Raw genomic sequence first — 24,190 nt, 5'->3', positions numbered from 1 at the left:
TATGCATGTATGTATATTGTTATGTGTGAATGACTGCATTTGATATTCTCTCATATAAACATGAATATGGTGCAGAAAGCAGAACCAAGCCACTTTGAAATCAAGTGCATGTTCTGGCTGATGTAGGTGTCAGGACACCTTCATATATACTACTAAAAAGCACTTCTGACTCTCAAATTTGTTAATACGTACCAAGTGCATCTGCCATTAATGGGCTAATCTCTAGTCACATGCAAAATGACTTTTCATATGAATTACAGACAGTGAATTTCACAAAATAAAAGGAGATCTGGAGGAGAGATGGAAGTAGGTGGGGGCAGCAATGGAAGCTAAAAAGATGGGATAAATAAGAGAAACAGGTGGTTCCCAGAAGAGACCTGAAGGCGCATGAACCGCTGAAACAAACTGGGAGTAGCAATGACTCCTGATTCATGTGGCTGTATGGCATATGGGGTATGAGCTTTAAGGATGATAGGCAGGATGGAATGTGGAGTGTTCCTGTACACTGTTCCAGCCAGAATATTCTATAATATTCCACTGTATTCCTGCCCCCACAAACACAGCTTTCCATTTCCCCTCCCCAACATCATTCCATGCCCACTGAGTATGCTCAGCCTTCATTATACGCTCTGAGGGAGGTTCTATTTTAGGGTCCCCCCCACCCCGCTGTCTAAAGTTCCCCCAAGCCTGCCAATTCCTTTCCTCTTTTGCAAGGATGGTATCATTTTGGCTACATAGGGACCAACAAACGGTTCTGAACTTTTTATTTCAGGCAAATCTCACAAAGTGGTTTACATAGAAATATCAAAACTATAATAAAGCAGCAAAGACAAGAAAGTAAAGAGGAAAAAAAACAGATTCTCTCCTCCCATAGCAAGATGGTTCCTGAGAAGAACTCTGGTGGTGCCTGGGGGAGGAAAAGGCCACTTCAGCTGAACATTGGGAACTAGATGGGCAGAGATCCAGGCTGCTCTGTCTTCTGGTTGTTCTTGCTAAAAATGTCAAGACACACGCTAGTGCTAAAAGAGACGTCTCTTTTCTGCTTCTTCACAAATGCATATTGGATGGACCCAAGTAGTAAAACTGATCAGTTGTAGTTAGAGCTTTATTCCATATTATGAAGATTGTATATACCAAGCATTTCCATGAAGGAACTTCAGAAGCTAAGGGAATGAGTAAAGCCCTGTAACAAAATGCCACAGTGTAACCCATGCATTTCTGTGTGTTATCTGAGGCTATGGCTGATGTGGATGGAAAAAGTTGTTGTTGTTGTTGTTGCTGCTGCTGTTTTTTAAAAAAAAGCTAGCTCAAAGTCAGGAATCCCTGCTCTCAGCAGAGCTCTACCTACCACAGGGGTATAACTACACAGCAGAACTGTTTAATACAATTATCTAACTTTTAATGTGGGGATAAAAGCAATAGATAACCTGGCAGAAGTGTAAGCTACTGTTTTAGCCCAACTTGCATGTCCAAAGTGTTTGGACAACACTGCAGGACTACCTTAACTTCTCTCCACTACAACCCCTTCTAACCTGTAATTGGAGAACAATGAAACTGCATTTCCTTAGGAATTTGCATTACCAGGTTTATTTTTTAAATGTTTCACACTAATAACTGTGTTAGAGCAGAGTTAAACACCTCTCTAGTTTTCTTGGTGACAGGGATAAACACATTGGTGCCTAATGCCAGCTATGTTACCATTTAGGATTTCCCCACTCATTTTTCTGAGTATTGCCTTCGGGGGAGGAGTGTCAGTGAAAAATAGCATCACAATGTGAACCAGGAATTGACCTCTCAACCACTCAATATTCTGTGTTGGTTGGTTATCATGGGGCTGCAGATTATTTTTGTACTTATGCATACCTTAGGGTTAAACCCCCTCCCTTCCATTTTGGCTACCTAAGAATGACCATGGGAAGATTAACTGGCATGATTATTAAATACTTCATCTAATAGTGACAGTGAGGCAGCAATCCTATGAACACATCCAGCAAAGCAAACTCTCTGTGTGTGATCTTATTTTCAAATGCAGATGAACAGAAATAATTCATCAGATTTCTGTAGTAGGCTGTTACCCCTTCAAGCCTTGAATGGACTATAAAGCTCAATAAATAAAACAGGAGCAAGCAATTTTGGCTACATTCCTGTGCCCACTTACCACTGAAGTCAATGGGACAGACTTCTGAATAGACATGTATGGGGTACTGTATTACTTGTGAAAATGGTCTTATTAATTCCAGCAGGCTCTGAAGTTGGTAACTATCAGGCTTGGGAATAGAGGTGCTTTTCTGGACACCAGCACCATAAATATTGTTTAGGAAAAACAGGAGCAACTGCGTGGCATTTCAGAATTCAGTGGTGCCTTTAGGACTTAAAAGCACATTACTTCACTTACTTCAAAACGTGGAAACCCATTCCTGCTGTGCTTGCCCCTCCCGTCTGCTGAATGGGCCTGTGTTCTGTTCTGACGGCTCCTCTGTTTACATTTGGGGCGCGTCTCCTGAATAGATGCGGTGTGTGACGAAAACGGACGGCCTCCTTCCCTTCCTATCCCAGCGCTTTCGGGAAACCGATGCAGCACATTTTGTCTTTGGCAAGCAGCAGAGGGATTCCCACTGTCGATCCTGCCGCTCTCTGTTGTGCAAGCCACCCCCGCGCCGTCGTTTCTACACTCGTCCCCTGGGCCTCGCTGAACTCTCTGGGGTTATTGCGTCACACTGCTTCAGACGTCCACGTGTTCCCTCTTTGCTAAAAGGCAGAGAAAAGTCATCCCTTTACCATCAATGATGACTTGAATCCGGTTTTGCTGTACACACGCGATGCCCCTCTCCGCCCCCGTCTCATTTGGAAGCTACTCTGGTACCAACGATGCCAACAACTTCCTGAGAATGCATTTGCTCTTTAACGTGCTATTTCTATACTTTTTCTAAATTAACGTGAGATGACTCACGCATTAGGAAGTGGGAAGGAGAGCCTGCTTTTTTTTCTCGGGCTAGCCCATGTTACTGTTCTGTTGTGCAATCTTTGACTGCGCTGATGCCAACTCCCCTTCATAAAGGGGGGGAATTGCACAAAAACTCCCGCGATCTGTCGCAATTTCCGCTGCGATTCCATTCACACGTGCAACAATTTCGCAACCCTCTTCGTAATGGGGGGGGGGAATCGTGCATTCATTCCAAAGGGCATTTCCTGCCATGCTGTTGGGTTTCGGCATATCCGGGCCAAACACAAGCCAGTCCCGCGCAATGCAACCCTACACGTGTCTACTCGGAAGTAAGCGCCCTGAGGTTCAGTGGGACTTGGGAGTATAGCGCTGCTCCCTGAATTTTCGTGGGCAGCGCAGCAGCTGCTACTGCGGGTGGGGGACACGGGACACGTGCGTGGCGGTGGGCTCTCGCAGATGCGTGTACGACGCGTGTCTGCACGCGGAAGGCATCTACAGACGCGCGCTGAAACTCTGACGGGAAGAAATGACCGTGGCGCCAGCCTACCAAAAGCCCCCTGGGCCAGTTTTAAGGTGTCACCCTCGTCGCGAACTTTAGACCTCCAACTCCTCTCTTCTTACCCAACGTTAAATGCATTTATTCATCCTACAAAAAAAAACAAAAACCCACCCCATCCCCACGCACAAATGGTAAGGCAGGTTCTGGGTTCGAATCAAGCCCTGCCTCCGTTTTCGCTCGGGCTTAGGGTTCCTCTTCTCTACCTCCAAGCCTTCCTCTGAGGGGGACCAAAGTAGGGCGCCTCTAGATCCCCGCCTAAAGCGCTCCACAGCCCAGTCAACACGCACGTGTGAGCGCAGCTCGCGGGGACAGACTGAGGAGCCAAGCGTGGTGCGCGCGTAAGCGCAGGGCTGCAAGCCTAGCTACTACGACACGGCGGAGAGCCGGCGAGCGAGCGAAATAAAGACTGTCGTCGTTATTCCGCTGAGGCGAAATTTCTTGTCAGGCGCGGGAGAGAGCAAACTCCCTGCGCTTCTCTTCCTTTCTTCAGCGCGGATGTTTTGAGGGCGCCCTTTCGCCTGCCTCGCTCGTGCCAGGCGCCGGAAAACACAATGTGGAACTTTACGGGGAAGTGGCGGCGGCTTCTCCTCCTCGCATGAGGAAAACAAGCCTCGCGCCGCCCTCGGGGACCGTTAGGAGGAACTCCCGGTTCCAACGGTCACCGTCGCGAGGTGAGGGGGGGGGCTGGGGGTGTCACGCGCGACAACTCCCCCCTGAGAGTGACGTCACACACAAAAAAACCACACACACACACACACACACACACACTCCCCAGCGCGCGCGCGCTCTTCCCGCTCGCTCGCTTCTCGGCAGTCGGCGTCCCTCGTCTCCCGCCCGCTCCCTCAGAGCCGCTTCGCTCGGCCCCTCCGGTCCCCTCCCTCCTCCTTCTCTCTCCGGCTTCTCCGCCCTGCCTCGCCTCGCCCTGCCCGGGAAATTCCGTTAGCGCCACCTCCTTCCCCGCCTTTCCTCGTCTTCTTTTTTGTTGCCCCATGTTCGGTCCGGACAAACTCTTGGGGCAGCTGTCCAAGCTGGACAGATACGGGAACATGGCGTCCGTGGGGGATTTTAACCCGCTCAGCGCTAGCGTCCCGGCTACCCGAGTGGAGGTGTCGGTGTCCTGCAGGTGAGGGGAGATAAACAAAGATTTTTTTGTGTGTAGGGGGGGGGGGAGGCGGTGTCTCTCAGTGGATATTCGTCGTGGTTTCCTCGGTGGACGGGGAAGTGGAAGGGTGAGGGAAAACGCTGCTGTTTGAGGCGTGGGCGGACGAACGTGTGAACGGGAAACCGTGGTTTAGTCTCGTGTTGTTGACCTCCCCTCCCCCCCTCGGCGGGAAGTGCGAGTGTGTGGGAGCGAAAGGCGTGTCGGTGGGGGAGGCGAGATCCCTCCCTGCCGTGGTGCCCCCCTGGATGTGGAATTCCCCCATGGCACGTAGGGAAGGGGCGCGGACACGTTTCTCTCCTCCTACCCCCGTGTTTGGAAATCGCGCTGCCCCACGAGCAACCCCGGCCTCCGTGGGGGTGAAGCGGGCTGTCTGCGGTTGCTCCTGGGGGTCCCACTTGGTTTGTCTGAAAAGGTGTCTCCTCCGTGCAATATGGGGGGAAGCGTGGGTGCCTGCGATGAACAGCGGCTCGGCGTTGTGCCCGTGGCCCCTGAAACGGACCACGACGAAAATAGTCCGCTTAAAATAAACATGGATCGCGACAGTAATTAAGGACAACATCCCTCTTGCAGAGGGTTGGACTAGATGACCCTCGGAGCACTTTGCAATTCTGTGATTCTTACTTGCTCTGGGAGTAGAAGGCTATCACATCTTGATCTACCTGTGGCACCTTCCCCTCCAGAAAAGGGTTATTATATTTTCTTAGTGCGACACACACATGCACTGTGATGAAAAGTTGTGTCCTGTCTTTCCTCTGTGCAATTATGTGGCAAAGGAAAATGAATACGCCAGCATAATATTTCCCTTCGCTGGATGTGGTAAGGCTAAGCTGTAACTTCTTGTTCTACCTGAGGTGGCACTTGCCTTGGTGCCATATATCCTCTCCTGTTGATGATGTAGGTGTTAGACTTGCAGTGGGTGTGTGATTCCTTTGCGTTCGAGACCAGAAATTCCTTTTTCTGTTGGTGGTGTTCTCTGTGTAACTCGGGCAAGAAACTGTTCTGCCTGTCTTCCCCCATAATTTTATTTAACCAGGCTTGCTCTTCCTTGGGTGTAAGACAAGATCACATTAGGAGGCAGCTCTGTACCTCTTCACCACAGTATTTCCTAGAGGTGCATGAAATGCAGAATTTCCATTGGTGATCTCCTGGCTTCGGATGGGATGACAATTCCCATCTCTTTGTAGTGGATCAATGTGGAAAATCCCTTTTCCTTTCTGAATAAAATGAATTGGATAAGGATCTGAAACATATCTGCCTCTGCAGACAACCCCCCCTTCCCCCCACCCCATGCACAGAAGGTTTCTTTTTTCCCAGTCTGAATGAGATTAAAAAAGAGGGACAGTATTTTTCCTTGTGCTGGAGTGAATTGAGGAAGATGATGGAATTAGTGTTTGCATTTCTTCATGCACTAGCCCCATGTGATTTATTTGCAGTGCCCTTTTGCATAATTTGTGAGCTTGCTAAAGAGCTTCCTGCTCTTGTTTTGGTAATGGGTCAGTTGAGAATTTGTAAATCAGGGTACAAGAAGACTGAATGCTATCTGTTACAGTAAGAAGTAAATTGCAGGGAAATGTTTACTGGATTATCTCAGTGCAAACATGAGAAGTGTATTGTATGCTCCTGTTACTTACTTCTGGAGACAGATTTCTTAATCACATTTATCCTGAAGTAATTGGTTTGAAATCTTGTTAAGGAGCAGGCCATTCAAACAGCTTTCTCCACACCCACCCATATCCTTTTTCCTGTAGCCAAAAATGAAATGTTAGCCCTTTAAAATACAGTTATTGTGGCATTTCAGGCAAGAGAATAGTTGAATCAAAATACTATTGAAATTGAAATTGGTAGTGCATATTATGAAGTCAGCATCCTTTGTCTTTTATGGTTGCCTCTTTTTTATTTTAATAGGAATCTTTACAGAGTCTCCTATCTTGGAGCTCAAACAAAGATTCGTAACTTATTTCTCATATAACTCTTTTAATTGAAGAATATGTAAATTATTCATGTTCAGAAACATGGAAAATTCTTTTGGCTTTGATTTTTTTCTTGAATGATTATGCCTGGAGTACAATTCACTTATAGCTTCTATACATTTTCAAAGGCCTTCATCAAGAAAATCAGATGAAACGGAGTAGTCCTTTCTTATTCAGGAGTATTTTCTAGGTTTCGTAGCATTTATTTTTGAATGTTTAATGATAAAATAAACCAGGAGCTTTGTGTGTTGGTTTGCAATACAGAGGTATATTTGTCATGTCACCAAAAATAGTTAAAGACCAGTATCAAATGTTGGCAAAACATGGTGTGATCTGGTTTTTACTAGTTCTTTGGAGGAGAGTTGTCATGGAAGTCCTGGTGAAAGGCAACAGTCTCTTGTCTCTTTCTTTTCATGGTTGCATTTCCGCGAAAACATAATTTGATGTTCTTTAAAAATCACTCCCCCACCAAGCCTGCTTCTATAGATGTAATTTGTTTAGATTTAGAATCATGGCACTGGGAGAAAATTGAAATTCATCTGTGTCTTATACAACATTAACCCAGAATGAATACCACCTCCTATACACAGCTGCAATCACCAACTCAAGGTTAGGATTCTGTTTTCACCTGTAGCTGATTTTTTAGGTTGAAAGCTACATTTTTTACCCATTAGCATCCTGCTTGTAAGTACAAGGTATTTTCTGCTTTACATAGCCCCTACAGTGCAGGCCTCCCTGCAAATGTGTCTTGAAGACTCTTCCGTGCCAGACTGCCTTTCCTTGGCAATGTCTATGCCACTGAATCAGACTCCCTGCTTCCATCAACATTCTTTTTACTTAACAGTATACGTTAATGTATCTCATCTCATGCCAACTGTGAAACACTTAAAATACATGAATTTGACAGTATTAAGAGAACTTAATATAGATTAGTTATCTTGAGTACAGTATGTGTCTCTAGTATATGGTAACTCCTGTACTCTGGCAGCTTCCACCATGTTTGATACCTCTAACATACTGGTCCATGCATAAGGAGAAAACAGGAGGTACTACAGTATTATAATAAATAAGCATAGGTGCTTCCAGGATTAGGAAGATTTGTAGGGAACTTGATTCAGATATTAAAAACCAAGCAAACAGCCCACCCTTCAGAAGATAGGAGTTACCGGCCATTTACCATTACTGTACCTTTTACCTGTACCAAATCCCAGAGTGATTGTTTTGATCTAAGTTCATAAGTTATCTGCCTGTATTTAGTTTTATTATATCTGCTGCCACTTTCTGTGGATACTTTATTGTGACTTTAAGTTTTGTTGGCCATAATACAGTACTGCTGAAAAAGACATGACAGAGGAAATCAGTGAGCACCTCCCAATACTGCTGATTCTGATATAGCCTAAAAGTGATTTAGCACTCTCAGTGGTGAACCTTGAATAAGCAGATATTTCAGATTTATTACCAAGTACTGTATACATGGAAAGTATGGACGCGGGTGGCGCTGTGGGTTAAACCACAGAGCCTAGGAATTGCCGATCAGAAGGTTGGCAGTTCGAATCCCCATGACGGGGTGAGCTCCCGTTGCTCAGTCCCTGCTCCTGCCAATCTAGCAGTTCGAAAGCACGTCAAAGTGCAAGTAGATAAATAGGTACCGCTCCAGTGGGAAGGTAAACGGTGTTTCCGTGCGCTGCTCTGGTTCGCCAGAAGCGGCTTAGTCATGCTGGCCACATGACCCAGAAGCTGTACGCCGGCTCCCTCGGCCAATAAAGCGAGATGAGCGCCGCAACTCCAGAGTTGGTCACGACTGGACCTAATGGTCAGGGGTCCCTTTACCTTTATACGTGGAAAGTAACAGGAAACAAGTAACAGGGAAAAGTTAATCTATTTAAGTAGCCTGAACTGTCCAGTACTTTGATAATAAAAGTCCATAATAAGAACCTCCATGTAAATTTCTGATTAGCTACATTGGCCATTTATATCAGAGATGCAGCTTCTTTTACCATTGATACAAAAACCAATCTGTGAAGATTCTGATTTTTACTGGTCTCAGACAGTGGTGTGGGGGCCCCAGAAGGACAAAATTCTGAAGGGCACAACCAAGTGCTTCCACAACAGGCTCCCTCATCAAGGCCATGTGGTTGAGCTGCTGCCACAGTCCAGAGATGTGTGGAGGCTAGCTGCACCCAGGCTGGGCCTTTGGGGTTGGGGCAGCAGTGGTGCCTCCCTGTGTCTGTCAAAGGGACGCCTGAACACATGCCCCACCCTGGGCCGGCCAAGAGGCGAGGTTGGGCTGGCTCTCACGTGGTCACACGTGCTCCCGCAGCATGCAGGCATCTCACCTCAGCTTTGGCTTCACCTCCATCCAGTGGGTGACAAGCAGAGAGAAACTGAGAGAGATAATCGCACTCAGCTCAGTTACTTGGAAGCCCTGCTCGCATTAGGTACCTGCCATGCCAAGGTGGGGTACAGCCTAGCTCTGAGTCAGTGTCCCAGCCACTGAAGAAACAACAATAGAGTGCTCTTCTTGCCTTTTGCTGCTGGGCAAACAGGGAAGGGGGGTGGGGAGCCAGCAGCAAAGGCAGTGCTTTGAGGCTATTGCTCCAGTTAAGCAACAGTTGCTTGGGGCTTCACTCTGAGGGAGGCTGGGTGAGGAGGGTGGCAGGGGCTGGAGGGCGGCAGGGGTGGCCTCTGGTATTTCAGGGGGTAGGAGAATAAGCAGGCCTTCAACATGGCACACAGCAGTGGCAGAGACCTCCACAAAGGCAGGTCCTTGGTGCTGCACACTGCCTTGCTGTACACCTCCTCAGCCACTGCTATTGTGATTTTGGCCAGCTCGCCCAGCATCTCCAATACTGACCCACTGACCCCTCTGCTGGATTGAGACTCTCTTACACTACCTTTTCCTCTCCCCACTTCTTCTCTCTTGCCCCCCGATACTTGACACACTTAATGGTTTACGGGGTGCAATACTTGTCTTGCCCTGTGGACTGGCAACCCACCCTCTGCCATGAGTCTCAGATTCCCATAAAAATGTAAAACTTCATTCTTAGAGTTGGTCTACTTGTGGTTTAATGTCAGTTGACTTCTGAAGCTGCAGTCTAAGCCAGTGGTTGGCAGTGGTGGGGTTTGATAGACTGGCATAGTCACTGCCATGCCCACAGCTCTGCAGCTTGCAGCAGCTTGGGGTGTGTGATGAAGAAGAATGCAGCTTTGCAATGGCAGCTCCCAGGCCTGCACAGTAAAGCAGTCGAGCTTGGACTTGTCGTCACATGCCGATGGTAGGACAGGCAGTTAATTAAAATACGGCTTAAAATACAGCTTAAAATGCAGCCTCATTTCAGTAGCAGACCAGATATTCACCCAAGCCAGCTATCCATTCTGGTCTTACATGGGCCATCAAAAAAGCCAAGGGAAAATTTATATACCAAATCCCATATAAGGGGCCAGAGTGAGTCTAAGCCAAAGGCCAGGTGGAACAGCTCCGTCTTTCAGGCCCTGAAGAAAGATGTCAAATCCCGCAGGGCCCTGGTCTCTTGTGACAGAGCATTCCACCAAGTCGGGACCAGGGCTGAAAAGGCCCTGGCCCTAGTTGAGACCAATCTAACCTCCTTGAGGCTTGGGACCTCCAAAGTGTTGTTATTTTTGGACCTTAAGGTCCTCTGCGGGGCATACCAGGAGAGACGGTCCCGTAGGTATGAGGGTCCTAGGCCGCATAGGACTTTAAAGGTCAAAACCAGCACCTTAAACCTGACCCTGTACTCCACCGGGAGCCAGTGCAGCTGGTAAAGCACTGGATGAATGTGATCCCGCGGCAAGGACCCCTTAAGGGCCTCGCTACGGCATTCTGCACCTGCTGGAGTTTCTGGGTCAGCTTCAAGGGCAGCCCCAAATAGAGCGAGTTACAATAATCAAGCCTGGAGGTAACCGTTGCATGGATCACTGGGGCCAGATCAGGGCAAGAAAGGTAAGGGACCAACTGCTTAATACAACAGAGATGGAAAAATGCCACCTTTTCTGTGGCTTCAACCTGCACCTCCATAGAAAGGGAGGCGTCAAAGGTTACACCCAAACTCTTGACAGAAGGCGCTGACACTAATTGAGCCCCCGCAAGAGATGGGAGTTGGCCCCCCAACCCCATGTCGTCCCAACCCAGCCAGAGGACCTCTGTCTTTGAAGGATTTAACTTCAACCGGCTCCCACGCAGCCATCCAGCCACAGCTTTCAAGCATCTGGTCAGAGTCAGGGTGGCCGTCCATCAACAGATAAAGCTGGGTGTCATCAGCATATTGATGACAACCCAGCCCAAACCTCTGGACAATCTGGGCAAGGGGGCGCATAAAGATACTGAAAAGCATCAGGGAAAGCGCCTGTTAAACCAGGTTCAGTCCCATTGCTCATTTGCTGCTAATAGCAACATTTCCTGGTTTAGCAGCTTGGGAATTAAGCATAAAAAATGGGCCTTTAATTTCTTTCAAGACAGGTGCCTGTTGTACTATATCAGCAAGAGGGAACCTGTTCAGTAGTAATAGCATATTTGCCATAATAGCAAGTGTGCACATGTTATGTGATTTATGATCCACATAAAAATTAATTATCATTGGAGATGTACAACGTTCCATTGCATCAAGCTCAATCTTGTTAGAATGGCTTGAAACCCTTAAATTGGTTGCACCGTAGACATAGACATCATACCAAACCATGGCTTGTATTTTCTTTAGTTTATAATCCAAATAAACATTTGGGTTTCCAAACAGAAGAAACTGTAGTTTGATACTTTTTTCTGTATGACCAGCATTCAGATCTCTAGATGCAGCAGCCTCTGGAAAGAAAGCAGTGGCTCTCTGGTATGTCAATTCAGTCAGCATGATAGCCCATAGATAATGCAAAATAAAACCATGGTTCTGGTTTGCTAGCCAGTCACAAAAATGGCTGCCAATTCAGACATTGCAGTAAACCAAAATTAGCCTTCTTTAACCATAGTTTGGTATGTTTTTTGATTTGAGCCAATGAAACAAATTTCTCATGGTAAACAGACTGCCCCCATGTGTTTGAAGTTTATTTTTCGAAAGCATGAAAGCTAGAAATCCGTAGTAAACATAAAATGAGGCTCTGAGGTTTATGCCATTCTTGGAAACATGTTGTCAGGGGCTCAGGAGGAGAGGCACAAGGAAGAGAGGAGATGGAGAGCGAAGGGGAAGAATCTGAGGGGAGTGTAGGAGAATATGACAATGGCCCAAGGGATTCCATGAGTCTCTCCAGCGAATCGGAAGACTCGCAGAAGGGGGCGCCAGTGGCCAGGGGTAGAGGGTTCCCAAGGGGAACGCCACAGGAGCAAGGGGGGAGCAGGGACTCCCAGAGCAGCAGTTGGAAATCAGGACCAGCTTCCCCACCAGAGCATAGTGAGGGGGAAAAGTCCCAAGTATCAGGCCCAGTGGATTCCCCACCAGGGAGAGAAGACGAGGCAGGGCTGACCACGCCTCCATCGGAGAGTCGGACAACGGAGGGGAGGTCAGATCCGGCCAGTATTCCGGAAGAGGGAAGCAGTGACAGGAGTAGTGTAACGGTTAGGAGGAAGGTCACTGGATTGGCGCGAGAAGCAAGTTCAAATGTACAGGAGCGTGGGACCGCAGAGGATGAGGATTGGGAGCCGGGTCCCAAAGCTCGCCGGAGGCAGGGTGAGGAGCTAAGCGACTCAGCGTCAGAGGAGTCTAGAAAGGGGAATGCACCAACGGGCAGAAGGACCCAGAGAAGGAGAGAGCAGCGGAAAAGGTGGAGCAGGGCTAGGATATTAAACTGGTGTCAGAGGGGAGGAGACTCAGACGGGACTTCGCCGGTCTAGGGTTTAGGACGTAGAGCTGCGCGCTGCGGCTTTGAAATGGAAACTGAACTTCAATAAAGACCTTTGTACATAAACACAGCCTGGCGTTGGTCCTCTGTGAGCTGGGACCGAGGGGCAGCTCTGACACATGTATTAGAGCAACATACTTATCTTTGACTCCGGAAACAAAATGATTGAGTGGCTACTTTCAATTGTCTATTTCAAGGTAAATGCATTAAAATGTCAAAAATGGATCAGATGCAGTATTTTATGTGGTAATATTCTTAAGGTTTTGTTCAAATGTGTAATGCATGGCACTTGAGGTTTTGGTAAACACATGTTGAGATACATATTCACATTCAGCTGGCTTTTAGCTAAGGAAATAAAAATATATCTAAATAACGTTTCAGTATGATAGGCTAAGTTACACAAAGCAGAAGAAATTTAGTCTAGTGACACCTTAAATACTGACATTTTATTGTTGCATAGGTTTTTGTGAGCCTGACACCATTTTACAAGGTACATGAAGAATTTTCTCTTTCTGTTTGTGTGTGTGTGTGTGTGTGTGTGTGTGTCAATACAGTATATCTATATAGCTATATAAAATATTTGCACACACAGAATATTTGTATCCCATCCTGGAAAGAAGTATTAAATGCATGTTCCCTCTTTTCCTACCACACATATTATCTTCATAGCAATTCCATGAAGTAGGTTAGACTGAGAGAAACCTGGGTCTTATAAATCTTCCCCTATACAGCACATACCCTTTTTATAGGCAGTTCTTTCAAGAACGTATGTGAATATTCTAGAAAAATATTTCATGTTTGACCTGGTCTTCCACAATTTAGTGAAGGTAAGACTCCTAAATATTAGAAGAGGTTTGCTGGTTTAGACCAAAAGTGTATCTAACCACACTGACTTTATACTGTCAACATAGTGGTCCATCTAGTCCAATATTGTCTACTCTAAGGGTTGCCAAGTTTTTTAAATCAGAAGGCACATTTTGAATTTTGAGAAAGTGCTGTGGGCGCCAGCCACAAAATGGCTACCATGGTCAAGTGACATAACACAAAGTCAGAAGAAATACAGTCATTGCTCCTCTCCCTTACTGGACATCCTTATACTTGTTATGGGAGGTCACCTATGTCCTGCTGATCCTGATTGTGGAAATTTCACTATTTTGATCCCTGCCCATTACTTTTACTGTAATAACGGAACATTTCTCAGTACCAGGAAAAAAATATACAGGATGGCCACACTTTCTCTCATTCAAATACACATTCTTTGCACTTGTACAAACCACAGACACACATACATCTCTCTCTCTCTCCCTCTCCCTACACATATATGTGAACACACACTTCACATATATATAGTCACACATGCCTAACTGCATTTCCATCAAAACACAGAGTATACTTGAGCACCCCTACATGCTCACACATTCTAAAAAGCCCCTCGATGAGTGAAGGAACTGCTTGCTGTTAAAATAATAATAATTGTAATGTAACTGGCTCTTTTAGCCACATGTGGTTATTTGGCAATGCCCCAAAGCTGGGCTGGCCCACCCATGAGGCAAGGTGAGGCAGCCGCCTCAGGCAGCAGAATTCACTGGCACAGCAGATCCCGATGTTGATCTTTCTTTCCTGTTCCTAATGTAGAGCTTCCCTCATCCCTTCTTCAGACATCCTTCCTCCTCTTTCTCCAAAAAAAGGGTGGGGTTAAGAGCAGATATCATCCATAGTGAATATCAATCAAAAGAAGTCCTTTCCTGCTACCACCTTATCATTCATCATGTCCATCATGTCTTATGGTCCAACCACTTCCTTGGTTAGCTTCCTGCTTATGATGTATATATATATAAAGATTTCTTCACCACCATGTTGAATCACAGAAACGAAAAAGCTTTACATACCTATTGTCTACAATAATGTAGATTTGGCAACAGTTTTGATTTGTTGAGTATGACCCTAAAGCCATTTTTACCTTGCAAGTTAACTTCCTTTTACACCTGTTCTTTTCCTCATTCTAGTACTCCTATATCATTAGTTTGCTCTGAGCCAGTTCCCCTGTGTCTAGGTTTGCATGTAGAAAACTGAGTGATTCTGGATAAATCAGCAGTGTGAGGAGAGATGTATAAATAGACACCGCTCAGGTTGCCTCTGGTAAGTTCCTCCAAGCAACCAGTCAAGGAAGCTTTAGAAAAAATGGTGTGGGTGTTGCTCATAGGTTACAAATGTTTAACATAAATATGTTGAATAACAAAGTTGGTAGCAACTTTTATGCAGTTATTTTCATGACTGCTACCTCTGTTTAGTTTTGTAACCTGGCATCAAAGTAGTATTGTGCTGTATTCAACTAAATAGTTATGTTAACAGAAACTAGCACAATTCCTGCTAGTGCAATGGAACTTCCCCGTTATTCTCCCCCCCCCACACACACACATTCCCCTATGCCCTCCCCAGATCTGTCCCAGAGGGTTGGGACAATGCCTTTTTGCAAGGGGTGAGAGGGGAGATCGTTCTATCAGGCCAGCAGAAATGCTTATACAGTACTTACAGGAAATTTCCTTAGTGCCATGTTGAATACAGTGCAATCACCATAACAAGCAAATACTTTAAAGAATTTGTAATATTAACTTTATTTTATGGATATAAACAGTAATCATAGTGTGTCTTTATCAAAGTTCAGCTGTTTGACTACAGTCCAGTCAAAAAAACCATAGCTACAGAAAACCTTATTAATATAATCCAATTTGTAATGGTGTCTTTTATCACGAGTTGAGATTTTGGGGACTTAATGCTAAATTGGCCACCTCATGAGAACATCAGACTCCCTGGAAAAGACCCTGATGTTGGGAAAGATGGAGGGCACAAGGAGAAGGGGACGACAGAGGACAAGATGGTTGTACAGTGTTCTCGAAGCCACCAGCATGAGTTTGACCAAACTGCGGGAGGCAGTGGAAGACAGGAGTGCCTGGCGTGCTCTGGTCCATGGGGTCACGAAGAGTCGGACACGACTAAACAAAAACAACAACAACAATGCTAAATTGTATTTTATCATTGCATGAATGAGTCTCAGCAGGAACCGGGCTCACACCATCCCTTCTTCCCCCCTCTGGCACAGCTATGTGGAAGAGATTGGATGTTTCCATGTTTAAGCTAACTAGAGTTCCTGATTAAGATCCAAATTTGGGAAACTTTGGTTAGTTTTAAACAAGCCAGGAACAAACTCTGGTTTATGATCTGGTTGGTTCTCAAACCATAGTTTGAATCGGCCTTCCTTGCATTTGAACTGATAGGAGTGATAGAAAAGCTGGACAGCCCTCTATATTCTGTGAAAAGCGGGATGTGAATAAAGAAACCACTCAATCCAGACAAGACAGATCCACTAATAATTAGGAATTTAGGGGTCTGGGGAAGTGGTACACAGCATTTTCTAGATGAGGTTGCACTTCCTCTTAAAGAGCAGGTTTGTAGCTCAGAAGTACTGTTAGGTTTGGCTGTTAACGCTGAATGTTCACATTGCTTCTGGGGGAGAAAGCTCTTGTGTGCCAGCTACAGGTTTATTACCGTGCTCTATGTTCTTGTAAGATCCAGGGTAAATGATCTGCAGTGCATAAGGCTGAAAACTGTTTGAAAACTTCAACTGCATCAGAACATGGCATCTAGATAACTGTCCATAACAAGTTAGTCTGAACATATTTTACCTGTAGTAAAAGGACTTCCCATTTAAGCATCCAAATAAAACAAACATTTTTCTGTAATTGGTCGGTATTTTATTAGCTTCATTCATATATATATATATATATATATATATATATATATATATATATATAGCCTTTAGAAATGAACATGGATGGTAAGTTTGCTTGTTTTTTATTCCACCCTCTGTACACAACAACTTATAAAAGTTGTTGTATACAGTTGTTGCATATAAAAGTAATTCAGCTATCCCAGCAATCCTCTGGCCACCAAGCCACTCTGCTTTCCTTTCAGGTCTTCTTTCTTCCTCCTTGATCTTCTTCCACTTCTGTTGCCTTCTCCTGGCTGTCCATCACAATCTCTGGTTGTGGACCCTTCAACCATATAGTCAGCTCCTAGCCATATATACACTTATTCTGGCCACTCTAGCCCAAGCCCAGCCAAGTTCAAAACTTGTACCCACCAATCAGAACATGTGGAACTTCTGATAGGTTTGATTGCATCATAGGTAGAAACCTAGTTTGGAACTACATTGAATGAAAGCTTAAATTAGGAGAAATTGTACTTTCTTTATACTTTATACCTTATACTCTCCAACATTTTGTTATAGAAAAGTTGTCCTTTTCAAGTGAGCCATTATGATAATGCCCTTGTTCTCACACCAATGTTCACTGCCCTAGTGCCTCTGTCTTCCCTTGTATGTCATACATTGCTTGAAGACTTTATCTACCCACTTTATTTCTTTACTCAGCAAGATATTGTCTACCATAAAACTTTTATGGTTGTCATCCTCCTGCCTTGAGACCTTGTGGTGAAGGGTGGGTAAGGAATATAATTAAATAAAGAAACTGATTGCAGGGGGAAGGGAAGCTGACAAGAGCCGAGGAGAGTCTGGTTTCGATTATATCTCCCCCATGGGATAAAGGTGAAAAAAATTATGAGTATTCAAATTGGGAAGAGGTATAATTTAGCATTGACATATGCTAGAGATTTAGAGAGGCTAGAGCGCTATAGGCTAAAGTTCAAGTACCAAGGACACTTGGTGAAAGATACTACAGTATATATAAGTGTTTATTTGCTAATGCTAGAAGCTGCTGAGCCAAGATAGATGAACTGGAGTGCTTTGTCTGAGAGGACAACATAGATATGATGGGCATAACGTAAGTCTGATGGAATATATTAATTATACTTGATCGTCTAGAGACCGACAACAAAAGTAAAATAGCTGGTGTCTGTTTTTAAAATGCGAGGCTAGCACATAGAGATCCCCAGTAGCAGAATATTAAGTCCCATCATTAGGCAGATTAATGAAGCACAGGAATAGGCTATTAAACCTTATTTATTCTGTTTGTTCAGCTGCATAAGGCAGCTGACCCCCTTTTCAATAAATACACTACAGACTGCAAAGTAAATTTGAAATGCTTTACTTACAGTTTCTTGCTTTCAGACATGCATTTTCCTTACACAGCAGCAATAAAATAATGCAAGTAAAACACTCTTAGTAGAAATACAGCAATTATAGCTTCAGAGCCTGGAACAGGGGTCAGCAAACTTTTTCAGTCCATTGTCCCTCAGACCTTGTGGGGGGCCGGACTATATTTTTTTGGGGGGGGATGAACGAATTCCTATGCCCCACAAGTAACCCAGAGATGCACTTTAAATAAAAGCACACATTCTACTCATGTAAAAACACACTGATTCCCGTACCGTCCGCAGGCTGGATTTAGAAGTCGATTGGGCCAGATCCGGCCCCTGGGCCTTAGTTTGCCTGCCCATGGCCTGGAAAGTACCAGGCTTGTCTGTCTCCATGGCTTGCAGTGAAAGGGGTGGGGGACACTGGAAACAGGCTTCACTTCCTCCCTCTCAAGAGAAGAGGAGGCATGACTTTACTGAGCCTATTCAAGCAGTAAGAACTCAGTGGTCCTTAACTCATTCACATACTAACTAGCAAATATGTATTGTTAGGTTTGTTTGGTAGAATCTCCCACACAGAAGAGGAAACTTCCTAAAAATGAGGCTGTGGAAGTTGAAAGCCAAAGTCAAGAGGGTCTAATCTCTCCAAAATATTTGGGGTTGTTTAAAATCACAATAGTAGAAGCTCAGCTAGACTGTATAGAACAGATCAGGAAAGGAACCACCAGGACCAAGAAAAATGCAAGTCTTGTCCAAATGAGAGAAACAGAACACAGACTTTGATAAAAGAAATACAAACAAACAATAAGGTATGATAAAAAAGAATTTGAGGAACATATTGCTAAAAGCATGAGGATACCACCAACTTAAAAATAATAATATCGGGAGACCCGCTAGGGAGGTGGCTGGATGTTTGAATGGCAACTGAGTGAAAGGTATGCTAAAGGAGGAAAATAAGATTTGCAGAGAAGCTGTGTGTTTCCGGGTCTCATTGGCAAAGTAAAAACTGACAAATAACCTGGTCCTGATGGCATCAACTGAAGAACTCAGATGTGACATTTCTGATCTTATATCAAAAATATGTAACTTGCCTCTAAGATTAGCCTCTGTACTGAGGACTGGAAGGTGACCTGTGTAATGCCACTTTTAAAAAAGGGATCTGGGGGTGAGGAGTATCTAAGAAACGACAGATTGCTTAGTTCCAGAAAAACTGGTGGAAAACATTGTTAAAGATAATATTACAAAGCATTTTGCTGAGCAGAATCAGAATTGCTTCTGCAAAAGAAAGGATTTATCCACACTTGCGTTTTGCCCTGCTCTTTCCAGGCAGAGGTCTATGCTTTAATGCTCCATGTCTGAGCCATTTTGTTTTTGGTTTTTGTGCTGAGCTTTCCCCATAAAAACCAGACCTTTAAAGTTGAATAATAGCAAACGCCAATTTTGGTTTTCCACAGATTGATGTTTGCTCCAATTGAACTTTAAAGAGCAGGTTTTTGCAGGGAAAGCTCCAGAGCAAAAAAAAAGGGGGGGTATAGACATGGAGCTTTAAATTGCATACAATGTCTGGAAAGAGCAGAGAAAAGATAATTTTGGGTAAGCCCTTAGTTCTTTCTTACTAACCTCTTAGCATTCTTTGAGAGTGCCAATTAGTACAGCATATAGATTGTGATCCAGTTGACAATGTGTACTCTGAATACCAGAAAATGTTTGATAAAGTCCCTCACCAGACTCTTGAGTGAGCTTGTCAGTCATGGGATAAGAGGAGAGACACTCTTATGGAACTGGCTAAGAAACAAGAAGCAGGGAGGAAGAAAAAAATATTCAGTTATTCCAGCTGAGGGATATGGAAAATGGAGTCTCCCAGGTACAGTGGTACCTCGAGTTGCGGACTCAATCTGTTCCAGGGTGCCGTTTGCAACCCGAAAAGTCTGCAACTAGAGCACCGCTTCTGTGCACACGCTTGGCGCAATAGAGCACTTCTGCGCGTGCGCGAAGTGTGCAGATTGTTTCTGTGGTGCATGTGTGGTGAACCCGGAAGTAAACACTTCTGGGTTTGCCGCGTTCGTAACCCAAAAAGTTGCAACATGAAGCAGAAGCAACACAAGGTATGACTCTTTTGGTATTGAGACCCGTGCTTTTTATCTTGTTCATAAACAATCTAGAGTTGGCAGTGAGAAGTGAGGTACGCAGGTTTGCTGATAGTCCCAAATTATTCAGGGTGGTTAAAACGAAAAGGGATTGGGAGGAGCTCCAGAAGGATTTCTCCAACCTGAGAGGAGGGCCAGTAAAATGCCAAATGTAATTCTATCTAAGGAAGTATGAAGTGATTGATGCACACTGGGACACCTCTCCCAATTTCACATATACATTCATAGGGTCTGAACTGGCAGTGGCTGACTAGGAACGAAACCTTGGGATCGTAGTGGATAGTTTGATGAATATTTTGATCCTAGTATGAGGGAGCTGTGAAAAAAACAAATTACCTACATGCTAGGGATCACTAGGGAGGGGATTGGGAATAGAACTGCCAATATCATAATGCCATTATACAACTATGGTGTGAGTACTACATCAACTATGGTGTGAATACTGCATATAGTTCTGTTTGCTTAACCTTTGGTTGTAAAAGGGCGACCAAAAGTTTTGGTTGCAAAAGGGCAACCAATGCTCTAAGGGTTTGGAGCATTGCTGCTGTGAGGAGAGGTCTCAACATTTGAGGCATTTTAATTTAGGGGAAAGATGGGTAAGTGGGGACATGTAAAAAGGTAAAGGTAAAGGACCCCTGACAGTTAAGTCCAGTCGCGAACGACTCTGGGGTTGCAGCGCTCATCTCGCTTTACTGGCCGAGGGAGCCGACGTTTGTCCGCAGTTTTTCCGGGTCATGTGGCCAGCATAACTAAGCCGCTTCTGGCGAAACCAGAGCAGCGCATGGAAACGCTGTTTATTTTCCCGCCAGAGCGGTACCTATTTATCTCCTTACACTTTGATGTGGTTTTGAACTGCTAGGTTGGCAGGAGCTGGACCAAGCAACGGGAGATTACCTTGTCACGGAGATTCGAACCTCCGAACTTCCAATTGGCAAGACTTAGGCTCAGTGTTTAAGACCACAGTGCCACCCGTGCCCAGAGAGGGACATGTTAGAAGTATATAAAATCATGCATAGTGTGGATTAAGTGGACAGAGTGAAATTTCTCTCTCATAAAACTAGAACTTGGGGCAGTCCAATGAAATTGAAAGCTAGAACATTCAGGGCAGGTGAAGTTCTTATTCACACAGAGCATAGTGATACTAAGAAATTTATTCCCACAAGATGACGTGATAGACACCCACTTGGATATATTAAAAAGAGGATTAGACAAAGGGCTATTGTCAAGGACAGACCCTGGGTCCGCCTCCTGAGTGGAGCTTCAGCCAATCAGGAAAGCAGGCAGTTAGAACCTCACAGTTAGAACTGTGAGGTCATAACCGTTGGCAGGAGACCAGATGGGGCTTGTCTGTCAGAAGCCCAATCTGGGCTCCTGCCCTTTCTTGTGAAGATCCTAGAAGGGGCTGGGACTTTTTTTCTCCTAGAATAAAAGCAATTTCCATTCCTTTCTAGGAGGAATGAGTCTATTTAGAGCAGTGGTGTAGCGTGGTGGTGGGGCTGTGGGCAGGGCACAGCGCCATAGTGACCTCTGCCCACTGCAGCAGATGGGGGGGCCATGCCCTGCCCCGTCCTGAGCTGTTGTGTCCTTCTCATCGCCCTCCAGCTTGGGGGGTGGCTGAGAAGGATGCAACAGGCATAGGCCCTGGCCCTTCGAGCCCAGCACTACTTTTGCGAGCTGCGCTGCTTGGAGGGAGGGTGTCATGAGTTGTGGTGTCCTCCTCATGGTGTCCTCCAGCTGGGGGGGTGACAGAAGGACACAGCAGACAGAGGCCCCGGGTCCTGCAAGCATGCCTGTTGCACCCTTCTCAGCCGCTTCCCAGCTAGAGGGTGGCGTGGGAAGGACACAACAGCTCACGGTGCCCTCCCTGCAAACAGCGCAGCTCGCAAAAGCAGTGCTGGGCTTTCAGGGGCCAGGGCCCATGCCTGTTGCATTCTTCACAGCCACCCCCAAGCTGGAAGGCGATGAGAAGGGCGCAACAGCTCAGGACGGGGCAGGGCATGCCCCCCCCCAACTGCTGCAGTGGGCAGAAGTCACTATGGCGCTGTGCCCCGCCCACGGCCTCACTACCACGCTACACCGCTGCTCTGAATAGACTCATTCCTCCTAGGATGGAAATTGCTCTTATTCTAGGAATAAAAAGCTCCCGGCCCGCACGGTGTGCCCTGATGCGGGTGTGCGGCTGATGTTGCCTGCCCCGGGCGCAGTCAGGAAATGCTCTGCCTCTGATTCAGGGACAGGTTTAAGGTAGGAATTTTAAGGAAGTTCTTCACTATCTCTGTAAAGAGTGTCTAAAACAACGTTGGTACCTTATTAGAGTAACTATTAATCTATACCTTTCATTGAGGGGAAGTGTTCTATCTTTCCCCCCAAATGTGCCTCCTTCTTACTTTGATCCTCTGGGTAACAGATAAACGTTAACATGGTTTCTCTTTGCCACATCTTGCTGCTGGCTACTATTAAGAAGTGATGCCCCATGCAGATAATAACAGACCTCTCAAGTGTTCTGACAGGGAGACCCTTAAGTTTTAAAACCACCCCAAAATTGGATCATATTTATTGATGGAAGTTGCTACAGCTGTCAGTGGTACTAGCGATGATGACTGATGTGCCTCCACTGTCAGAGGCAGATGTTGTACTCAGTTTCTGCTTGTGTGCTTTTCATAGGACTCTGGTTGGACACTGTGAGACCAGGAAGCTGCACTAGATGGTCTGCTCCAGCAGGGCTTTTCTTATGGTCTTACAGTTTGCTAGTTTGAATGTAGCTGCAAGCTACAGTTTGTGCTATACAGTGGTACCTTGGTTTATAACTTAATCCTGTCCGGAAGTCCGTTCTTAAACCAAGGCGTTCTTAAACCAAGGCGTGCTTTCCCATAGCAGTGGGGGACTCAATTTACAAATGGAACACACTCAACAGGAAGCAAAACATGTTCTGCTTCCAATGCAAAGTTCACAAACCAAAACACCTACTTCCAGGTTTGCAGCGTTCTTCATCCAAGTTGTTCGTAAACTAAGCCAGGCAGCCCCAAAACTCGGCCTTCCAGCTGTTTTGGGACTACAATTCCTATCATCCCTGACCACTGGTCCTGTTAGCTAGGGATGATGGGAGTTGTAGTCCTAAAACAGCTGGAGGGCCGAGTTTGGGGATGCCTGAACTAAGCTGTTCTTAAACCAAGGTACCACTGTATTGTATTGCTGAGGTTGAAGGCAGTGTGTGAACACGAAGAACAGTAAAAAATAATCTTTATTTCAGGGCAACTGGCAGTTCCTCAGCCAGTACAGAAGCTAGTTGGACTGATGAAGCAGAATACTCTCGTTTGTTGGCCCGAATATACATGGCAATGAAGGCAGAGATCACCTTCTTTAATAATCTCTTCCAATATGACACTTTCTGTTTAAGATTTTTAGTAGTGATTTTTAAAAACAGAACGGTAACATGATCTTTTCTTTCATGAATAGGAACCTTTTGGACCGAGACACATTTTCAAAATCTGATCCAAGTAAGTATAACATTTATTTGTTAATGAAATTTTCAATTTCCTATTCACCTCTCACAATGTTTTCTTTTAGATTAAGATGAATTATGCAAGGGACTGGATGAAAGGTTAATTAGCCAGTAATCTTTAATGATAATTTTTGCTACTGGTTCTTGTGTAAGTAAATCAGTTCCCTGGTACTATAAAGCCAGGGCTGCAATGAAGCCAACCTTGCATCCTTCTGATATGGTTTTTCCTTTACCACTAACACTGAATAATTCTTTTGAGTGATGGATGCATAAATAAAAACTGAATATTTGCTAAATGAGGAGTTTAAAATAGTTTCTGTTTGGAAAATCAAGGAAAATAATGAACTTTGAAGAAAGCCTTGTTCTCTTCATTGCTAGTAGAAGTGCATATGCATTTTTCTTGGGCATGGTGAACAAACTAGAAGAGCCAACCTTTTAATACCAGAATATTAAATGTCTGGAATACAAGGAGATATTTCCTCCATTGTTCTTAAATGGTTTCCCAGTTAGGAGGATGTTGGTGAAAGAAGTGTCTTTAAAAAAAAGTTTTGTAATTTCAGCTGATAGAGCTAAAATATTCTAGAGCTGTTAAACTTGAAACAGGTTTCCTTCTACTTATGGTTTGTTAGATCTGATGTATATGGTCAGGAATAACAGCTAGACTGTATGACATCGTATTCAAGTAAGACAGTGTTTGAATGCTGGATCGTATTGTGAAGTTTCATTAAACATGAAGCACGATCTCAGACAGCTTATAACTCCTAAATGGACTCTGATGTCTTATGTAATATTTTAATGTTTGCCTAAATATCTGTAGCATTATAGCTTTGAGTATTAGTTGTAATGGAAAAGTTAAACAGAATATATGAAATTGATCACATTCTTCTTTTTTGTCCCCACAGTCTGTGTTTTGTATACCCAAGGTATGGGAAATAAGGAATGGAGAGAGGTAAAGCTTTTTGCTGTTGCAT

At 44.9% G+C, this 24,190-nt stretch overlaps 1 protein-coding gene and 1 long non-coding RNA gene across 5 annotated transcripts in view; one reads left to right on the top strand and one right to left on the bottom strand.

The window, feature by feature from the left end:
* Positions 1 to 747: 747 nt before the first annotated feature.
* On the bottom strand, positions 748 to 3,619 carry LOC309379742. The gene is made up of 2 exons (XR_014172626.1): positions 2,396 to 3,619; positions 748 to 1,183 (listed from the first exon to the last, which is right to left on the bottom strand). It is a non-coding gene; the product is annotated as an uncharacterized lncRNA (long non-coding RNA).
* Positions 3,620 to 4,305: 686 nt separating this feature from the next.
* The window catches only part of CPNE8 (copine 8), a 59,825-nt gene continuing 39,940 nt past the window's right edge, over positions 4,306 to 24,190 (top strand). The window contains exons 1-3 of one of the 4 annotated variants that reach the window (XM_081929150.1): positions 4,306 to 4,626; positions 23,174 to 23,214; positions 24,122 to 24,168. In XM_081929150.1, the coding sequence (XP_081785276.1) occupies positions 4,493 to 4,626; positions 23,174 to 23,214; positions 24,122 to 24,168 (222 nt within the window). In that variant the 5' untranslated portion in view covers positions 4,306 to 4,492. Of the gene's footprint in view, positions 4,627 to 21,811; positions 21,962 to 23,173; positions 23,215 to 24,121; positions 24,169 to 24,190 lie in introns of those variants that run through there. The other 3 variants (XM_081929147.1, XM_081929148.1, XM_081929149.1) reach the window with 3 other exon arrangements.

This window comes from Podarcis melisellensis (assembly GCF_964234715.1).
Source record: "Podarcis melisellensis genome assembly, chromosome: 10".
In the NCBI taxonomy this organism is placed as follows: Eukaryota; Metazoa; Chordata; class Lepidosauria; order Squamata; family Lacertidae; genus Podarcis; species Podarcis melisellensis.
The sequence above is the reverse complement of the archived record's forward strand: the minus strand, read 5'-3'. Positions and strand labels throughout refer to the sequence as shown.